General features: G+C 43.8%; 1 protein-coding gene across 1 annotated transcript in view; it reads left to right on the top strand.

Moving 5' to 3' along the window:
* The window catches only part of PRKN (parkin RBR E3 ubiquitin protein ligase), an 857,446-nt gene extending 837,174 nt beyond the window's left edge, over positions 1–20,272 (top strand). The window contains exon 7 of the mRNA XM_038762216.1: positions 20,077–20,272. Within this exon, the coding sequence (XP_038618144.1) occupies positions 20,077–20,272 (196 nt within the window). The remainder of the gene's footprint in view (positions 1–20,076) is intronic.
* Positions 20,273–21,679: the final 1,407 nt, after the last annotated feature.

Below are 21,679 nucleotides of genomic sequence, written 5' to 3'. Positions count from 1 at the left end.
GATCAAAGGAATTTTTGCTCGAGATGTCTGCCTAACAGCGGAATACTGGAAGATTAGCAAGTTTTCACATCTAGGTTTAACTAGGAAAGAGGCATACCCAAGGAACCTTCCTCATCTTAAGCCTTTTGTATGTTTTCTGAAGTACTTAGTAACTGCTCTGCATTCAATAAGCGCCCAATAAATACAATAGATAGGATGCCTCATGGATGGGGAATTAATATAATACATTCCAACCAACAGGCATTCACCTACTAGCCCACCGTTGTGGGCAGGGAATATGTCTGTTAATTGTTAAATTTTACACTCCCAAGCACCAAGTCCAGTTCTTTGCACCTAGAAACTTGCTCAATAAGTATGATTGAATGAACGAATGAATTTGCTCGGTCTGAGCGGACATTGACTAGTACAACTGCAGCTGCCATAAAATCAACCATTCAACCTGGATGTAAGCTGTAAACTGCCAGGGAGAGGAATTCTTGCCCTATGCAGAACCATCTGGCACTCTAATTGCCATTCCGGGAGTTTCCATTAACCTAGCAGCAGTTTGGGCTCTTTCCAGGCTGCGACCCGTGAGACACAAGAAGTCATGTTGCAGTTTAGCTGTCCGTGCCACGATGGCATGTTGAGAGTTAATCAGTGCCCTTACTATGAGAGCCTTACTATGAGAAAAAACTCTCCTAAAACCCCAGTGCCATAGTGGAGAGAGCATGGGCCTGGGAGTCAGAAGGTCATGGGTTCTAATCCTGGCTCCACCACTTGTCTGCTGTGTGACCTTGGGCAAGTCACTTCACTTCCCTGGGCCTCATTTACCTCATGTGTAAAAAGGGGACTAAAACTGTGAACCCCATGTGGGACAGGAGCTGTCCAATCCGATTTGCTTGTATCCACCACAGCAATTAGTGCAGTGCCTTGCACATAGTAAATGCTTAACAAATATAATTATCATTATCATTAATGGACTAGGGCATTTCAACGTCTCTGGTGCTATTTATTTATATTGATACCTGTTCCCTGCCCCCCAACCCCCTATAGGCTGTAAGCTTATTGTGGACAGGGAATATGTCAATTTACTGTTATATTGTACTCTCCTAAGTGCTTGATAGAATACTTTGCACACAGTAAGTACTCAGTAAATAATAATTGTAGTATTTGCTAAGCGCTTACTATGTGCTAGGCACTCTAGTTAGCCCTCGGGTGCACACAAACAAATTGGGTGGGACACAGTCCCTGTCCTGCATACTCACAGGCTTAATCCTCATTGTACAGATGAGGTAAGTGAGGCCCAGAGAAGTGAAGTGACTTACCCAAGGCCACACAGCAGACAAGTGGCAGAGCCGAGATGAGAACCCATGACCTTCTGACTCCCAGGCCCGTGCTCTACCCACTATACCATACATTTGAATAGATGAATAGACTGTAACCTCCTGGTGGGCGGGGATTGCAACCAACTTTGTATTTTCCCAAGTACTTAGTACAAGTGCTGCACATAGTAAGTGCTTAATAAATAGAACTGATAGGTAGGAATCATTAAATAGACTAAACAGAAGGATTAAGAATCCGCTCTATGGTTTACAGACCCAATGAATCAATTGGTGGTATTTACTGAGCACTTACTCTGTGTAGAACACTCTACTAAGTGCTTGGGCTTAGTATGCTAAATACTACGCAGCATGTCTGCAGCAGTTAACCTTAGGTAGCAGTGCTTTGTAGTTATGGGACCCCCCACCCCCCCTCCCCCTCCCCCCAAGCCTTATCCCCCTCTAGGGTGGTACCTGGAGAGTTTCCAGTACTCTACCAGTCTTGACTATGGGAGGCAAGTGAAACAGAGGCCTACCCTTTCCATTCCTAGCTTGGAAAGTGGCTAGTGAGTGGAAGAAAATCTGCTACAAGTCAAAACTCACCCATGCTGGGCAGCAGCGGCATGGGAGAGAGTCGAGGGTGGAGACTCAAGCTGACCACGAGGAAGGAGGCGATGGTAAGCCACTTCCGTATTTTTACCAAGAACGCTCTATGGATACGCTAAATTCCTCACTCTCGGCTTCAAGGCTCTCCATCACCTCGCCCCCTCCTACCTCACCTCCCTTCTTTCCATCTACAGCCCAGCCCGCACCCTCCGTTCCTCTGCCACTAACCTCCTTACTGGGCCTCGTTCTCACCTGTCGACCCCCGGCCCATGTCCTCCCCCTGGCCTCTGGAATGTCCTCCCTCCGCGCATCCACCAAGCTAGCTCTCTTCCTCCCTTCAAAGCCCTACTGAGAGCTCACCTCTTCCAGGAGTCCTTCCCAGACTGAGCCCCCACCTTCATCTCCCCCATCCTCCTCGCCTTACCTCCTTCCCCTCCCCACAGCACCTGTATATATGTATATATGTTTGTACATATTTATTACTCTATTTATTTTACTTGTACATATTTATTTATTTTATTTTGTTAATACGTTTTGTTTTGTTGTCTATCTCCCCCTTCTAGACTGTGAGCCTGCTGTTGGGTAGGGACCGTCTCTATATGTTGCCAAATTGTACTTCCCAAGCGCTTAGTACAGTGCTCTGCACCCAGTAAGCGCTCAATAAATACGATTGAATGAATGAATGAATGAATGAATGAATACCAGAACAATTGGGACCTTCTGGGAGAGATGTGACCATGATGTTACTATGGGTCGGGGAGGGGATAGCAAGGTTATGTATGCAAAGAACTTGAAGCCCAGTTGTATCAAGGAGACTGTGTCTTGTGCAAAGGGGATCAGTAATTTATCTTGGTAAAGATCCTCTAAAGAAACAAGTCTAGAAGGTGACACCATTTCTGCCATAGTTCAGGCAGAATTTTTATTTTTACCCCCAGACGCCTGATACTGTTGAAATCTTCAATTGGTATTTTGTTGTGGCAATACATCTTAGAGTTGGACATGATAAAGTAGGACCTGTGACAAAAGCAATATTCATGGTTTTTGAGTTGTAATCCCAAGGGCCTGGAGATTATTATTAATAATAATAATGATAAAGTAATGATGGTATTTGTTAGGTGCTTACTATATGCCAAGCACTGTTCTAAACACTGGGGTAGTTACAAGGTAATCAGGTTGTTCCACGTGGGGCTCACAGTTTTAATCCCCATTTTACAGATGAGTTAACTGAGGCACAGAGAGGTTGAAGTGACTTGTCCAAAGTCACACAGCTGATACATAGTGGAACTGGGATTAGAACCCAAGGCCTCTGACTCCAATCATCTTGATGGTCAAAAGTTCAGATCAGAAAGGTCCTCCCCCCATACCCCAGCTACTCCTTCAAAAATAGGACTAATTAGTGTCGTTGTGGTAGTTGTCACACTCAATCACCTTGCTTCCTCCTGTCTCACCTCCCTATTCTCCTATGTCCCAGCCCATACACTTCACCCTTGTCATGCTAACCTTCTCACTGTAACTTGCTCTTGGCTATCTTGGCAGCTGATGCCTTACCCAAGTCCTGCCTCTGGACTGGAATACCCTCCCTCCTCAAACCCAACAGACAGTTACTCTCCCCCACTGTTTCCAAGCCTTATTGAGGGCACATCTCCTCCAGGTCTTCCGTGACTAAGCCCCGCTTTTCCTCATCTCCCACTCCCTTCTGCATCATCCTGACTTGCTCCCTTTGTTCATCCTTCTTTCCGGCCCCACAGCTGGAAATTTAGTAATTTAGTCATATTAATGTCCATGGCCCCCTCTAGGCTGTGACCTTGCTGTGGGCAGGGAATGTGTCTGTTAATTGTTGTGTTGTACTCTACCAAGTGCTAGTATAGTAGATTTGTGTGTGTGTGTGTGTGTGTGTGTGTGTGTATTTACCACCTCAAAAAGTAATTAAAATTATTGTTTACATTTAGATTCTGTGTAATTCTTCTGCATGATTTGCTAGAGTAGCTGCGTGGTCTAGTGGATAGAGCACAGGCCTGACAGTGTAAAGGACTTAAAATAATAATAATAATAATGATGGCATTTGTTAAGCGCTTACTATGTGCAAAGCACTGTTCTAAGCGTTGGGGGGATACAGAGTGACCAGTTTGCCCCACGTGGGGCTTACAGTCTTAATTCCCATTTTACAAATGAGGTAACTGAGGCTCAGAGAAGTTAAATGATTTGCCCAAGGTCACACAGCAGACATGTGGCAGAGCTGGAATTAGAACCCATGATCTCTGACTCCCAAGCCCATGCTCTTTCCACTGAGCCATGCTACTTTAATCCCGGCCCCACTACTTGTCCACTGTGTTATCTTGGGTAAGTCACTTCACTTTTCTGTGCCCCGGTTACCTCATCTGTAAAATCAATCAATCAATCATATTTATTGAGCACTTACTGTGTGCAGAGCAGTGTACTAAGTGCTTGGGAAATACAAGTTGGCAACATATAAAGTTCCTACCCAACAGTGGGCTCACAGTCTAGAAGGGGGAGACAGAGAACAAAACCAAACATATTAGCAAAATAAAATAAATAGAATAGATATGTACAAGTAAAATAAATAAATAGAGTAATAAATATGTACAAACATATATACATATATACAGGTGCTGTGGGGAAGGGAAGGAGGTAAAACGGGGGGGATGGAGAGGGGGACGAGGCGGAGAGGAAGGAGGGGGCTCAGTCTGGGAAGGCCTACTGGAGGAGGTGACCTCTCAGTAGGGCCTTGAAGGGAGGAAGAGAGCTAGCTTGGCGGATGGGCAGAGGGAGGGCATTCCAGGCCCGGGGATGACGTGGGCTGGGGTCAACGGCGGGACAGGCTAGAACGAGGCACAGTGAGGAGATTAGCGGCAGAGGAGCGGAGGGTGCGGGTTGGGCTGTAGAAGGAGAGATGGGAGGTGAGGTAGGAGGGGGCGAGGTGATGGAGAGCCTTGAAGCCGAGGGTGAGGAGTTTCTGCCTGATGCGCAGATTGATTGGTAGCATTGGTAGATTCATGTGGATTAAGGCTGTGAGACCCATTTGGCAAAGGGGTTGTGTCCAACCTGATTAACTTGTATCTACACCAGCATTTAGTACAGTGTCTGGAACATAGTAGGTGTTTAACAAATACCATAACAAATGGATAAGTCCAGTTCCCTGCAGGCTAGTCAAAGGAATAGAAGTATTACCTGCACAAATCCCGAGATGGCCGTTAAACAACCATTACTTTTTCTTTTTGTTCAGCTTTTCCAAGAGAGTGAGAGGATGTTAACTGTCCCTGAAGTTTCTCATTTCTAATTGGCCCTACTTCTTTCTTTTCATTAAACCCATCTTGATTCCTTTTTGACCCTGCGATCACAGGCTAATGCTCACTCCCTTCCAGGCTAAATATGATTCTTCAGTGACAGTTGAATGCAGTTGGAGAATTACTGTATGGCCACCCTATAGTTCATCCCTTAATGACAAAGGGGTAGTTATTTCTACCCTCAAAGATCTCTAGGCAAAGATATTTCACATTTTATTGCTTCAAGAGAGCACCTAATGAAAACTGAGACCTGTTTTCTTAGATAATATTAGAATATAGCAAAAGGTAGACACTTCCATATTTTTTGTGTGTGTATCTGCCAGACATCTGAAGTGGTGAAATGCTGGTGAAACTTATAGCTTCTGAACCTTTCATTAGAGAATTACACTCTGTAGTCTTTGAGTTTGGATCCCCTTTGCAAATAATTTTAGTTTTACAGGATCTTATCTGCTAGCTTTCTGAATCTTAGACCCAATCCATCATATTTATTTTTAGGTATCTGTTAAGCGCTTACTAGGTGCCAGGCATGGTTCTAAGTGCTGGTGTAGATACAAGCTAATCAGGTTGGCCACAGTCCCTGTCCCATGTAGGGCTTACAGTCTCAATCCCCATTTTACAAATGAGGTAACTGAGGCACAGAGAAGTTAAGTGACTTGCCTAAGGTCACACAGCAGGCCAGTGGTGAAGATCTGTGTGCAGAGAATTGTAATATGCATTTGAAAGAGTACAGTACAATAGAGTTGGTAGATATGTTCTCTGTCCTCAACGAGCTCATAGCTTACTGAGGAAGAGCGTCTAGTCTTTAGTTATTGAGTAACGGTTCTCTGTCAGTGTCCCTAGATCTTCAGGTTCTTATGCAGTGACTTGGTCCTGTCTGAACATGTTTACTTTTTAATCTTAGCTTTAGTTCATTTTGAATTAGATTATGCCACTGTAATAAAAGACAGCACGTTTTAGGAGGATTATATTTTCTTGACCATCTGTCAAGCAAAGTAAACCCAAAAATCTTTGCAGAAACTTGCACATCTGACCTCCATTTTTGTTGTTGTTAAAGCGTTAATCTTGAGCCAAGAAAAACCCTGTAGCCATCATCTGGAAGATTAATAGCCCCACCTTCTATTAGGTGTTTCCTGTTTGGCTGTCTCCTTTAATGTAAATTGCTAGAGGCTTTTCAGTATCTTTCTCTAGTGCCAGTGTACTTCTGGGAATCAGTTGCTCAGTGCCTTTGATGAAAGGAATAACCAACCAGGCAGGTTTGTTTAACCATAACTCACTGCTTTCTTTTCTATATAAGGTGTGTGTGGGGGGGGGGGGGGGGGGCGCGGGAGGGAGGGTTAAAAGTCCTGCAACAAAACCCAAAACACTTCGAGATTTTTGTAAGCAGGAATTGAAAGATGTATTATTTAATCCACCTTGTGTTTGCAAATACTTTCATATGTTAAGTAGTTCCTCACATTCAGGGGCATTGGACTGGCTTTCAGTACATTAATAATGGCTGTCATAAAATTTTGGGATATACTAGGACAATTTATTTCCCCGTGGAGTTCTTATTTAAACAAGATCTGTCTTCTTATCTCTCTCAATTTAGCTAGGATTCTGTTGCAGTGGTTCTATTATATGCGCCTTACTGTTTTTCAGTTAGGAAGAAAATATGTCTGGATGGGGGTGTGTATATATGTGTTCATTCAATCATATTTATTGAGCATTTAGTGTGTGCAGAGCACTGTTTATTGGGGGACATCTCCAGTGCTAACACAGAAGAGCCAGGTAAACCAGAAGCCAATATATATCTTACTTTGATCTGGACTTTCAACTTCAGCCTAAGAAGTAGTGTGGCTTAGTGGAAAGAGCATGGGCCCGGGAGTCAGATGTCCTGGGTTCTAATGCAGCCTCTGACACTTGTCTGCTGTAACCTTGGACAAGTTACTTGATTTCTCTGAGCTTCAACTCCCTTGTCTGCAAAACGGGGATTCAGCAATGCCTGTTCTCCCTCCTTCTTAGATTGTGAGCCCCATGTGGGTTCTGACTATCTTATATCTTGTCGCTCTTGTCATATGCCATGTTTGTGTCCGCCCCATAGCGACGCCATGGGCACATCTCTCCCAGAACGCCCCGCTCTCCACCTGCAATTGTTCTGGTAGTTTATTCATGGACTTTTCTTGATAAAAATATGGAAGTGGTTTACCATTGCTGCCTTTCGTGCTACCCCAACAATTATTACAGTCCTTGGCACATACCAAGTGCTTGACAGATGCCACCATTAGTAGTACTGTTGGTATTAGTATTAGTAATATTACTCAGAAAATTGTGGATTCGAGTAATTCATGGGATGGCAGTGGGTGGTGGACATTGAATTGGTTCTCATAACAAATTTCAGAGTTGCAGCCTGCAGGAAGAGAGACAGTTCTGTTACTTGGAGGTGGGAAAGATAATACCTGTTTACTCCCTCCCCCTTAGACTGTGAGCACCATGTGGGACAGGTCTGTTCCAACCTGATGATCTGATATCCATTCATTTGTATTTGAGTGCTTACTATGTGCAAAGCAGTGTACTAGGCACTAGATATCTAATCCAGAGATTTTTAAAATGATATTTAGGCACTTACTACATGCAAGGAACTGTACTAAGCACTGTGGCAAATACAAGAAAATCAGGTTGGACACAGTTCCTGTTCCACATGGGTTTATAGTCTTAATCGCCATTTTACAGCTGAGGTAACTGGCCTAGAGAAGTGAAGTGATTTGCCCAAGTTCACACAACGGACAAGTGATGGAGCTGGAATTAAAACTCAGGTCCTTCTGATTCCCAGACCTGTGGTCGATCCCCTAGGCCACACTGCTTCTCACAAGAGCTTAGTACAGTTCATGGCACATAGTAAGCACTTATAAAAATATTATAAAAATATAAAAATATTATTGTTAATTTTTTTCTTTATTGAAAGCTGTGAGCCAGTCATATGGGCTTCCTGAGGTCTTAGTCTCTGTAATACATTGATTTTTGTTAGTGTTAACAGAATGAGGCACTCTGGGGTGGGGGAGGCTTGGTAAGTATGATGGTTATATTTGTCGTCTTAATTTGCTCTGAGATCCTGACCTTAGCCCACGTTATTTTGAAGCAGAGGCTGCCAAACATATTGTTGAAATAGGTATTCTGATTCATATAGTGTTGTTATTGATAGTCCTTTCCAAGAGCTTGTTGGGACTGAATTTGTTTCAGTGTGTCAAGGGTGAATAATTTTAGAAATGCTTAAGCCAAACAAAAGCCAATTGCATTTCTGGAAAGGTGACACCATGTGGATGAAAGCAACTAAGTTAAGTGGAGTTTTTTTCCATTTTACAGTGGAGCATTTATTTAAGTGAATTATCCAAACAGAGAGTGGTTCTGGTAATTGAAGAAAGAGTTTGGATGGTCAAATAATGGCGCATTCGTTGAAGAAACTCAAGACTTACTGCATTTTGTCACCTGAAATGGTCATAGTCAATTTGGGCAATTGTTATGCTATGGTAATTTGGCTTTTATTCTCATGCACACACATTTACACAGATAAATCTGGAGACTATGCTTACAAACATGTATTCATTTTAAAATTTACAGATTGTCTGACCTGATCTCATAGTGACCTCAGTGTTTGAGTGCTTAGCATGTAATAAGCGCTAAAATTATCATTTAAATTGATATTTATGAATTCAAATATCAGAGGGGCCATTCTCATATGCTGAGTTTAAGAGTGGCCACAAGGGGAAGATGTGAATCACTTATCCCAATTTGACACACAGACAGAGGTGGAAAAATATCAAAAGAGAGATGGAGGAGGCAGAAGAGAGAGCGAGGTAGGTTAATCAGTTATGTGCATTGAATGCTCACCTAATGCAGAGCACTCTATTAAGTACTGGGGGACAGGACAATATAACAGATTTACTAGGCATATTTCCTGGCCACAGGGAGTTTACAGTCTAGAGAGAGACAGGCATTAATTATGGATATGTACATAAGTACAGTGGGGGTTGAGGGTGGGGTAAAAAAGGGGCAAGGATGATGCAGAAGGGAAAGGAAGTAAGGGAAATGAGGGAATATTAGAGAAAGCCTTTTGGAGGAGATGTGCTTTTAATAAGGCTTGGAAAGTGGGGAGAGTGATCATCTGTCTATTTGAAGAGGGAGGGCATTCCAGGCCAGGGGCAAGACATGGGCAAGCAAGACAGGAGATGCAAGAGATCAAGGTACAGTGAGTAGGGTGATGTTAGGGGAGCCAAGTGTGCAGGCTGAGTTTTAGTAGGAAATCAGGTAGGGCAAGGTGATAGAATGCTTTAAACCAATTGTAAGGACATTCTCTTTGATGTGGAGCTGGATGAGCAGCTACTGGAGGTTAGTAAGGAATGGGGTAACATGGACTGAATGTTTTCTACGAAAAATGACCCAGGCAGCAGGAAGAGGAAAAACCCTGGGAGACAAAGATTGAGAGACAGTGAATTGGTTGGTATTAGGGCTGAAGTGTGCAGGCTGGGTTTGAGCAAGAGTTGAGGGGGCAAGGTTATTGCTTTAAAAATGAAGGGAAGGAGTTCTGTGATTCAGAGGTGGATGGGCAGTAGTATAACAGAGAAGCAGTGTGGCATAATGGAGAAAGCATGGGCCTTGGAGTCAAAGGAGATGGGTTCTAATAATCCCAGCTCTGCGAAATGACAGATCTACCAATTCCCAGCTGTGACCTTGGGCAAGTCACTTCTTTGTGCCTCAGTTTCCTCAACAAGTGTAAAATGGAGATTCAGTACCTGATCTCCCTCCCCTTTAGATTGTGAATCCCATGTGGGTAAGGGACTGTGTCCAACCTCATTATCTTGTATCTACCTCAGAGCTTAGAACAGTGCTTGATGCATAGTAAGCACATAATAAAAAAAGAAAGCCTCCTTGGATCAGCTTGGTAGGTGTTTGGATCAGTGTGGAGAATCAAGGGAGGATTCTAGAGATATTGTGAAAGTGGAATCAACTGGATTTGGTGACATCGGATAGGCAAGTTGAATGAGGGACATGAGTTGGCTAATGCCAAGGTTATGGGCTTATAAGACTGAGAAGAGGTGCTGTTGTCTACAGTGTTGGGAAAGACATTGGGAGGACAGTGTTTGGTGGGAAGATAAGGAGTTCTGCTTTATAGATCTTGATCTTGAGATGTTGGCAGGATATCCAAGTAGAGATGTCCTGAAGGCAAGAGGAAATGCGAGACTGCAGAGGAGAGAGATCAGGGCTGGAGATGTAGATTTGGGAATTATCATCATAGAGGTGGTAGTTGAAACCTATGGGAGTGCTTGTGTTCACCAACACAGTGGGTGCCAGAATTGAGCTCAAAGGCACTCCCACAGTTAGAAAGTGGGAGGACTAGATCAGTGCTTACTGTGAGCATTCATTCATTCATCCAATCATATTTATTGAGCGTTTACTGAGTGCAGAGCACTGTACTAAGTGCTTGGGAAGTATAAATCAGCAACATATAGAGACGGTCCCTACCCAACAATGGGCTCACAGTCTAGAAGAGCACTGTACATAGTGCTAGGAAGTGTACAATATAACATAGTTGGTAGGCATATTCCCTGCCCATAACGTGCTGTCTAGAGGAAGATACAGACATTAAATATTCATTCATTCATTCAGTAGTATTTATTGAGCAGTCAGTGTGTGCAGAGTGCTGTACTAACTGCTTTGGGAGTACAGTTTGGCAACAGATAGAGACAATCTCTACCCAACAGTGGGCTCACAGTCTAGAAGGGGGAGACAGACAAGTAAACAAAACAAGTAGACAGGCATCAATTATAAATATATACACTTCATTAATAAAATAAATAGAAAAATACGTACAAGTATACACAAGTACTGTAGGGCGGGGAACGGGGAAGAGCAGAGGGAGGGAGTAGGGGTGATGGGGAGGGGAGGGTAAATATGATTCGGAACTTAAGAGCTGTGGGGCTAAAGGCTGGGTGAATAAAGGTGCAAATATCAAGTGCAAGGGTGACATGGAAGGGAGTGGGAGAAGAGGAAATGAGGGCTTAGTTGGAAGACTTCCTGGAGATGTACTTTTAATAAGGTTTTGAAGGTAGGGAGAGTGATCATGACAGGGAGAATAATCCAGGCCAGACACAAGACATGAGCAGGTGGTCGTCACTGAGATAGAAGAGATCGAGATAGGCTTAGAGCATTTGGTAACACTGATTGATTATGTGTATTGAAAGAGAAATGAGTTGATAATGCCAAGGTTATGAGTTTGTGAAATAGGGAGGATGGTTGTGCTGCACTCAGTGATGGGAAAGTCAAGGGGAGGACAGGGTTTGGGTGGGAAGTTGAGGAGCTCTGTTTTGGAAATGTTAAGTCTGACATGCCAGTGGACATGCCTTCAGATATGCTGAAGGCAGTCGAAAATGGGAGACTGTAGAGATAGAGAAAAATCAGGGTTGGAAATAGAGATTTGGGAATCATATACATAGAGATGGCAGTTGAAGCCATGAAGCAAATAAATTCTCCAAGAGAGTGGGTGGTGTTGGAGAATAGAAGGGGACCCAGAATTAGAGGATGAGAAGCAGAGGAGGAGCTCGCAAAAGAAACTGAGAATGAGCAGCCAGAGAGTTAGGAGGAGAACCAGAGGAGGGCAGTGTCAGTGAAGCCAAGATTAGATCATGTTTGGGGGTGGGGGTGGTGGTGGGGGCTCCCCAGGGTCGAAGGCAGCTGAGAGGTCGAGGAGGATTCAAAGTGGTAGAGGCCAATGAATTTCAAAAGATCATTGTTCACTTTGGAGAGGGCAGTTTTCATGGAGTGAAGGGGGTGGAATCCAGATTGGAGGGGGGTCAAGGAGAAAATTGGAGGAGAGGAAGTGGAAGGAGAGGGTGTAGACAACTCACTTAGGGAGTAGAGAAGAATGGTAGGAGGGAGATGGGGGGTGCCGAGGGGTCAACAGAGGGTATTTTTAGAATAGGATAGGGAATGTATAATTGTTTCTATTTGAATCAGTGGTATTTACTGAGCACTTTCTATGTGCAGAGAACTCTTCTAAGCTCTTGAGAGAGTACATTTCAACAGATTTAGACATGTTCCTGGCCCACAGTGAGATTACAGTCTAGAGGGGAAGGCAGACATTAATATCAGTAAGTGATTTATTTGATATTTAGTTTAAGCAGGCAGTTCTTACTTAGGACCTTGGACAAAGCACTGCACTGCGCACTTGGGAGAGTACAATAGAGTTTGTTGACATGTCTCTGCCCTTAAAGAAGTTATAATCTAGTGGCAGAGGGTGACACTAAAGCATTCAACAGATAAGAAGTCAGACTAATAGTCAGTTAGTCCCTTAACTAATTCAGTGATTTACCTTGATTAGTGTTTCCTCTGAGCCAAACACCAAGTGATTCTAGAACAGAAGTCTAAGAAAACTAAGGCAATGCTGAGTTGGCAGTTTCCAAAACCACAGAGACCCACATGTCATCTTTGCATCCCATCCCAAACTCAACCGACCTGCCTCGGGAGACTTCATAAGATAGTTTTTCACAAGGAACATCAGTGAGTCACATTTACTGAGCATTTAGTATGGGCAGTGCACTGTAGAATACAGTTAATATTAATTATTAAATTATATTAATAATATTAATATAATATTAAAGAATATAGACAGGTTCCCCATCCACCAAGAGCTTACAGTCTAGAAGGGTTATAGACATTAATATAAAGTACAAACGTGTACAAAAGTACTGTAGGGCTGAGGGAGGCATCAAAAAATGGTACAAAACCAAGTGCAAAAGTTACAAGAGAAGGGGAAATGAGGGCTTAGTTGGAGAAGCTAATGCATCAGTTCTATAGGATGTATTGTGAGCAGATATAACTGGGGCTGGAAAATCGCACCGTGATTGGCTGATAATACGTGCATACACTCTCCACAAAACCTCACTGCAGTAAATTTCCTTGTCTGTGCTCCTTTGGATGCATCAGGTTGGATGTGTACTTTGTGAAATGTGCCTGTATTCAGCTATAAGCAATCTACTCTATAATTTTCCAGGAGCACAGGCCATAATAATAATGACATTTGTTAAGCACTTACTATGTGCCAGGCACTGTACTAAGCGCTGGAGTGGATACAAGCAAATCACACAGTCCCTGTGCCACGTGGGGCTCACAGTCTCAATCTCCATTTGACAGATGAGGTAACTGAGGCACAGAGAAGCGAAGTGACTTGCCAGGGTCACAGAGCAGACAAGTGGTGGAGCCAGAATTAGAACCCTTGACCTTCTGACTCCCAGTCCCGCGCTGTGTCCACTATGGCATAACTTGGCCTTGTTCTTAATGGAGCGAAAAGTATTTTTATAGCAGTCATTCACATCCCTCTTTAGCAGTGGTTATTCTTGCACACAATTTTTCACTTCAGAACAGTATGGCCATCTGAAAAGGGTCAGGATTAGGTAAGTTGCATCCAGTTGCCTTTTTCAATTAAGGAGTCTCATAACCTGAAGGTAGCTTTCTTAAAGCTAGTGCAGTCCCCTGTAAATGGGATTGGATATAACAGAATGAATTATTGCACCTTTGTGCACTGCAGAGTTGGATTTTCCAGTAGCCTCACCTTTCACCCTGTACCGAGGACCTGAGAGCGCCCATCAGTCATAAACAAGAGCAGGATGAGATGTAAAAAGGGTGGATTTGTACAGTGGAAGGTCTTTACCAATGAGAAGACTGCAGCTTGAGCCCTTCAGAGACACCTGTCCAGATTGTTTATCACTCTGCCCTGAGGAGGCTGTGAAAAATGTCTCTGAAAAGCTTAGCCCTCCCTCATCCTCAGACTGAGGCTGATTTATACTCTTTGTGTTGGTTTTGTGATTCCCTTTGGAGAAGAGTGGGTTGACATTTAGTCTTGAGTTAGAAGTGGGGAAGGCACTGAGGATACTTTGACCATGCTTGGGAGCTGGGTGTGAAAGGAGTGTGGGTTTGTGTGTGGTTTGTCTTCAGAAGCTGGGGAGAGGGCAATCTAGTATATGTCCAATTCCTAGAGGGACTGACTTTCAAAGAAAAGGAACCAAAGTGCACATATTTTGCATGCTGCAGACTGCGTGAACTTTATGGAGCGATGTAAAATCATACACTGTAAGACTGTGAAGAAGTTTGAATTGAATTCTCGTTAGATTGCTCTTGGGACACCCCCTCAAGTTTGGGGATGCCATGGCCAACAGAGAGGAAATCGTCTTGATCACAGCCGATCAATGCTATAGGGGTGTTGTCTTCCTTACCAACAGTATTTATTAAATGCTTACTACATGGAGAGCATTGTACTCGGTGCTTGGGAGAATTAGCAGAATTAGCAACAGAATTAGCAGATACGTTCCCTGCCTATAATGAGCTTACAGTCTAGATGGGGAGACAGACAACAGTATGAATAAATAAGATAGGTACATAAGTGCTGTGGGTTTAGGGGTGGGGCAGATATCAGATGTCCACAGGTCAAAGATACAAGTGTAAAGACGATTCAGAAGGGAGAGGGAGTCGGAGGGCTTAATCCGGGAAGGCCTCTTGGAGGAGGAGTGACCTTAGTAATCTTTGAAGATGGAGAGAGTGGCCGTCTGGTGTATATGGAGGGGGAGGAAGTTCCAGGCTAGGGGGAGGAAGTGGGCGAGAGGTCGGCAGTGAAACAGCTGGGCTAGAAGCACGATGAGTTAGCTGGTGCTAGAGAAACATAGTATACAGGTTGGGCTGTAGGAGATTATTAATTATATTTATTGAGCGCTTACTGAGTGCAAAGCACTTTACTAAGCACTTAGGAGAGTACACTATAACATCAGACAACATTCCCTGCCCACAGGACTAGTGAGGTAGGATGGGGTGAGCTGACTTGACTGCTTTTAAGCCAACAGTTAACTACTGGAAGGTGACTTTAGCCTGCAATACAGAGGATAGGAATAAGATTCTCAGTCATTCTGGTTCCAGACATCAGAACTGAGGCATTTTCATGAGTCGGACCATCAGTGGTATTTATTGAGCACTTACTATGTGTAGTGCACTGTACTAAGCACTTGGGAGAGTACAGTGCAGCAGAGTTGGTAGACACGATAAGCATACTTGTATTAAAGTGCATACTACATGCCAAGCACTGTACTACGGGAGTGGACACAATTTAATCAGGTTCCACATGAGGCTCCCAGTCTTAATATAAAGATGAACTGGGATTGAATCCCCATTTTACAGATGAGGGAACTGAGGCACGGAGAAGTGACGTGACGTAGCCAAGGTTACACAGCAGTCAAGTGGCCACGATGCTTCTCTTTCCACAAGAAGCTTACAGAGCCAGAATTGAACAGGACGGGGTAGAGTTTGGAAAAAAAACCAGATGTGTATAGCCTGGTTGTATAGGTCCAGGCTCTCCAGGTGCCAGGTTTTTATTTTTTATGTTATATTACCAATACTTAGAAGCATAGATGCCTTTTTTGAATGGCTGCCACTGACCTGGGTGAACAGCAGCATGCTGAGTTAGGTAATGCAGACATGTAGATCCACCTTTGGTTTCTTGCCCTCTCCCTTGCTGCTCTGTCCTGCAGTGGACAGGGACTGGGCTGGATTTGGTCCAGTGCAGGCCTAATTCCCAAGGACTCCTGGGATATCCTACGTCAGGGTGACACTTCAAATAAGCCATCACATATGTTAAGCATTGTTCCAAGCACTGTACTGAGCACTGGGGTACATACAAGGTATTCTGCTGGGACACAGTCCCTCTCCCAACAAGGGTTCACATTCTAAGTATGAGGGAGAATGGGTATTATGTCCCTGTTTTACAGATGAGGAAAACGAGGCCCACAGAAGTGATGTGACTTACCCAAAGTCACCGAACAGGAAAGTGGTAGAGCTGGCATTAGAACCCAAGTTCTCTGACTCCTCCGTCTTCTCCACTGATCTTTTCTAAGCCTCACTCTCCATATGAAGTGTGCCCTAGCAGGAAAAGACCGGGCTTGGGAGCCAAAGGCCAGGGTTCTAACCCTGGCTCTGCCACTTGCCAGCTGTATAACCTTGGGCAAGTCACTTCACTAGAACAGTGCTTTGCACATAGTAAGTGCTTAATAAATGCCATTATTATTATTATTAATTCTCTGGGCCTCAGTTTTCTCAACTGTATTCAATAACTTTTGTCCCTCCTATTTAATAATTGTCTTGTCTTATCCTGTCGAGTTGTTTCCAACCCATAGCAACTCATCTATGGACTCATCTCTCCCAGAGCGCCCCACTCTCTACCTGCAGTCATTCTGGTTGTGTATCCATAGAGTTTTCTTGGTAAAAATACAGAAGTGGTTTACCATTGCCTCCTTCCACGCAGTAAACCTGAGTGTCTGTCCTCAACTCTCACTCATGGCGCTGCTGCCCAGCACAGGTGAGTTTTGACTTGTAGCAGATTGCCTTCCACTCGCTAGCCACTGGCCAAGAATGGGAAGGCCTCTGCTTGACTCTCCCTCCCTTAGTCGAGACTGGGAGAGTACTGGAAAATCTCCAGGTGCAATCCCAAGGGGGGAACTTAAGCTTGTTACAAGTAGATGCACGTGTGTCTTTCCTTTTTATGGTAAATAATTTCATAACTATCCAGGTCCCATGCAAGGGAAGCAGTGTGGACTAGTGGGCAGAGCACTGTTACGCCACTGTCTGCTGTGTGACCTTGGGTAAATCACTTAATCAATCAAGCAATTGTATTTATTGAGCACTTACTGTGTGCAGAGCACTGTACTAAGCGCTTGGGAAGTACAAGTTGGCAACATATAGAGATAGTCCCTACCCAACAGTGGGCTGACAGTCTAGAAGGGGGAGACAGAGAACAAAACCAAACATATTAACAAAATAAAATAAATAGAATAGATATGTACAAGTAAAATAAATAAGTAAATAGAGTAATAAATATGTACAAACATATATACATATATACAGGTGCTGTGGGGAAGGGAAGGAGGTAAGACGGGGGGGATGGAGGAGGGAGGAGGGGGAGAGGAAGGAGGGGGCTCAGTCTGGGAAGGCCTCCTGGAGGAGGTGAGCTCTCAGTAGGGCCTTGAAGGGAGGAAGAGAGCTAGCTTGGCGGATGGGCAGAGGGAAGGCATTCCAGGCCCGGGGGATGACGTGGGCCGGGGGTCGACGGCGGGACAGGCGAGAACGTGGCACGGTGAGGAGATTAGCGGCAGAGGAGCAGAGGGTGCGGGCTGGGCTGTAGAAGGAGAGAAAGGAGGTGAGGTAGGAGGGGGCGAGGTGATGGAGAGCCTTGAAGCCCAGGGTGAGGAGTTTCTGCCTGATGCGCAGATTGATTGGTAGCCACTGGAGATTTTTGAGGAGGGGAGTAACATGCCCAGAGCGTTTCTGGACAAAGACAATCCGGGCAGCAGCATGAAGTCTGGATTGAAGTGGGGAGAGACACGAGGATGGGAGATCAGAGAGAAGGCTGATGCAATAGTCCAGACGGGATAGGATGAGAGCTTGAAGGAGCAGGGTAGCGGTTTGGATGGAGAGGAAAGGGCGGATCTTGGCAGTGTAACTTAACTTCTCTGTGCCCCCGTTGTCTCATCTGCACAGTGGGGATTCAGTACCTATTCTCCCTCCTGCTCAAACAGTGGGATGTGGGATGTTATCTACCCCAGTGCCTAGTACAGTGCTTTGCAAATAGTAAAGACTTCATTAATACCACAGTGGTTGTCACTGAGTGGCAGATTTCTTGAGGGCAGGAACTGTGGCTTTCATTTCTGCTTTACTCTTCCGAGGTTACGGGTGATGTTGGAGCTGAGTTCTCCTGTTGTGAACAGCTGATGAACCTCATTGTAAGACTCAAGGCTGTGGATCCCAGACTAAGCCCCCCTTTTTTCCTCAGCTCTCCCTCCCCTCCTCATCGCTTCGACTTGCTTCCTTTGCTCAACCACCCCCCCCCACCCCGTTCCACAGCACTTGTGTGTACACATGTACATATCTATAACTCTAATTAATGCCTGTTTACTTGTTTTGATGTGTATCTCCCCTCTTATAGACCGTGAGCCCACTGTGGGCAGAGATTGTCTCTCTTTGTTGCTGAATTGTACTTTCCAAGCGCTTAGTACAGTGCTCTGTACACAGTAAGCGCTCACTAAATATGATTGAATGAATGCATGAATAATAATAATAATAATAATAATAATGATTGTGGTATTTGTTAAGAACTTACTGTGTGCCAGGCACTGTACTAAGCACTGGTGGATACAAGCAAATCGGGTTAGATGCAGTCCTTGTCCTAAATGGGGTTATATTCTCAATCCCCATTTTACAGATGAAGTAACTGAGGCCCAGAGAAGTGAAGTAACTTGCCCAAGGTCACACAGCAGACAAGTGGCAGAGCCATTATCTTCTGACTCCCAGACCCGTGCCGTTATCCACTATGAACCCTGTGTGGAACAGGGACTGTGTACGGCCTGATTAACTTGTATGTTCACCATTACTTAATGCTCGACACATGGTAAGCACTCAACAAATACCATTAAAAAAACCTCAAACTTCTTTGGGTTTATTTGAACACCACCTATGTCTTCTTCCGTCCCCCCATTAACACAGAAATACTTTTCTTACGTGTTCTTAGAAGGGGAACAAAATCTTAGTTTCTTATTTCTCCTATCCCTAATCTCTTTTTCAGGTCTGTCTCCACCTCTATTCAGTAGACTCCTTGAGGGCAGAGATTGCATCTACCAACTCTGTTATACTGTGCTCTCTCAAGTGCTTAGTACAGTGCTCTGCACACAGTAAAGTGCTCAAGAAATAACATCGATTGATCACCAGTCTTTATTGAGCCCTTTCTGGGTGCAGTCACTCATCCAATGGTATTTATTTAATGCTTACTATATGCACAGGGTGCTGTACTAAATGCTTGCGAGCGCAAGTCAATCGAGTTGGCTGACACTGTCTAGAGGGTGGAAGCTTGAAGGCTTGCATTCTGCAGAAGACTTTTCCACTCTGTCATTATAAAATGTTAGGAATACAGCAATACCTGGAAAAAAACATGGGGATGGGGTCAGGAGATTCAGGTTTTAGTCCCACCTCTCCCACGGGCTTGCTGGGTGACCTTAGTTTCCTCATCTGTAAAATAGGGATGGAAGACTTGCTCTCCTTACATCTTAGATTGAGTCCTTTGCAGGACAGGGACTGCTGTATCTGATCTGATGATCTCATGGCTACCTGCCTCAGGGCTTGGCACGTAGTGATTAATCGTGTTAAGGTCTGGCCCTAAAAACACTACTATGTTAAAGCAGTACATAGAAACAACTTGGCCTAGTGGAAAGTGCATGGACCTAGGGGTCAGAAGACCTGGGTTCTAGTCTGCTATGTGAACTTGGGTATCACGTAACTTCTCTGTGCCTTAGTTAGCACATTTATGAAATGGAGACTAAGACTGTGAGCCTTATGTGAGACATGGACTGTGTCCACCCTGATAAGCTTGTCTCTTTCCCAGTGCTTAGTACAATCCCTAGCACATAGTAAGCTCTTAACAAATACAATTCTTTTTTTAAAAAAAGTGCATATAGCCCACTGTTTTCCACAGGGTAGCAAACATGTTGATATGCCAAAGGGAAGATTGGGAAATGACACAGTTGCTTTTTAAAAACTGTCTTTGCACAGGAACCCAGTTTAATCAATCAGTGGTATTTATTGAGCACTTGCTGTGTGTAGAATCTTGTACTTAGCCCTCAGGAAGGTAAAGTATAACAGAGTTGATAGACACATTTCCTGCCCACATTGAGGATGTGCTTACAGTCCGAACAGTACTTTGACCTATCGCAGCTCTTTGACAGAGCTGTGGTGTGAAAGACAAAAAATTTATCTTTCATCATTCATGAGCTATTTAAAACATTGTTTTCATTTGTTAACTCCTTTGCCAGGAGTCCTGTGCTGGTTTTCCAGTGTATGTACCATCATGTCATTTGCCTGGACTGTTTCCACTTGTACTGCGTGACAAGACTGAATGATCACCAGTTTCTCCATGACCCTGTGCTCGGCTATTCTCTTCCCTGCGTGGGTAAGTCCACTGACCAATTTGAATTATTCTCTCAGGAACTTGAGGCAAAGAAGCACTGATTCAGAATCAAGGCTGTGTGGTCACATGCTCATTGGGGGGACGGCTGAGGAAGACAAAATTGTTATTCACAAGTTCTCAGATAAATAGCAGTGTTGCGACTGAAGGAAAATTACTCGCCTGACTCTTCTTACATAATCACTCCGAAGCCTTAACTTCTAAAGAACGCTCATTTGGCAAGGAATTGCATACATTCTCAGATCGGCGTTTGATCATCCTGGGTGGTTAGTCGACATTAGGGTGTCTTCATCTGATTCAATTTGCGCATTACCTTTTTATGATTTATATAGTACAGTGCTCTGCACATAGTCAGTGCTCAATAAATACGATTGATGATGATGATGATGATCTAAGTGCAAATAAGAAAATTAACAAAGAGCTGTCTCTTGGAAATTGTTTTTTCTTCTTGTCACTGAAGGGAGTAAAATCCTGTTTGCCTAAGAACTTCTTACGGTAAGTCTGAGATGTTAATAACAAGTGCCATTTGTTTTCAGAGGCTGACAAGGCGTTCTCTAGAAACCTTACTTCAATATCTCAAAAAGGTCCGGAAGTGTATTTAAGGGCCATAAATGTATTGAAATGTATTTAAGGAATATAAAGTCATTGAATTAGTCTTTGATTATGCTCATTTAGTGGCTGAGAGTTTATATATGGTATGACCACTAAATGATATCATAGGACCCATCTTGATTCAGAGCATTTGCCAATAGAATCTGGCTGTTTTGAATGACACTGATTACTTGGAAAGAAAATCTCCCTGTTTTTGCCTAATGGTAAGATAGGTTGATCGGAATCTCAATAGGATCATTCTTGTATTAGTGAGGCTTTATGTCTAGAAACTACCATGAGTTGGTGACCTCCAACTAGCTTTGAAATAATTAATAATGTGCTTAGGGGAGAAGCTTTGCATAATTCATGAAAGAGATAAGAATTATTTCATTTTCAATGCAGGATAAGAAAACTGGGCGACTCATGAAATATATAATGCAGAGGCAGAGGAGAGGGGTTCAGTATTTCACATGTGAGGAGTGTCAGTTTGCAGGGACTGTCTATTATATTGTGCTCTCCTAAGCACTTAGTACAATGCTCTGAGCACAGTAAGGATTCAGTAAATATGATTGATTGACCTAGATGCAAGAAGTCCTGTCAACTTTTCTAGTTGATTGAGAACATCCTCCAAGCCTCTCTGCTAGATTCTCTTTCCTGGTATGTGCCTGTTAATACAAGACCAAGCAACCTCTGCAGTGAGCCAGACCCTTACTATTTGTACATTTTTGTTTCCCTTACTTGCCATGGCTTCTAGTCCCCAGTTGTGAGCTTTGTGGCCTAAATCAGGCATGCAGGAATTATAAGCCTTCTAGTTAAAACAGAGCCAGGTCTGCTACATATTTCCACCAGGGTCTGAAACC

This window comes from Tachyglossus aculeatus, chromosome 2, assembly GCF_015852505.1.
Source record: "Tachyglossus aculeatus isolate mTacAcu1 chromosome 2, mTacAcu1.pri, whole genome shotgun sequence".
Taxonomy (NCBI): Eukaryota; Metazoa; Chordata; class Mammalia; order Monotremata; family Tachyglossidae; genus Tachyglossus; species Tachyglossus aculeatus.
Note: the sequence above shows the minus strand (reverse complement) of the source record. Positions and strands in the feature narration are given on the sequence as shown.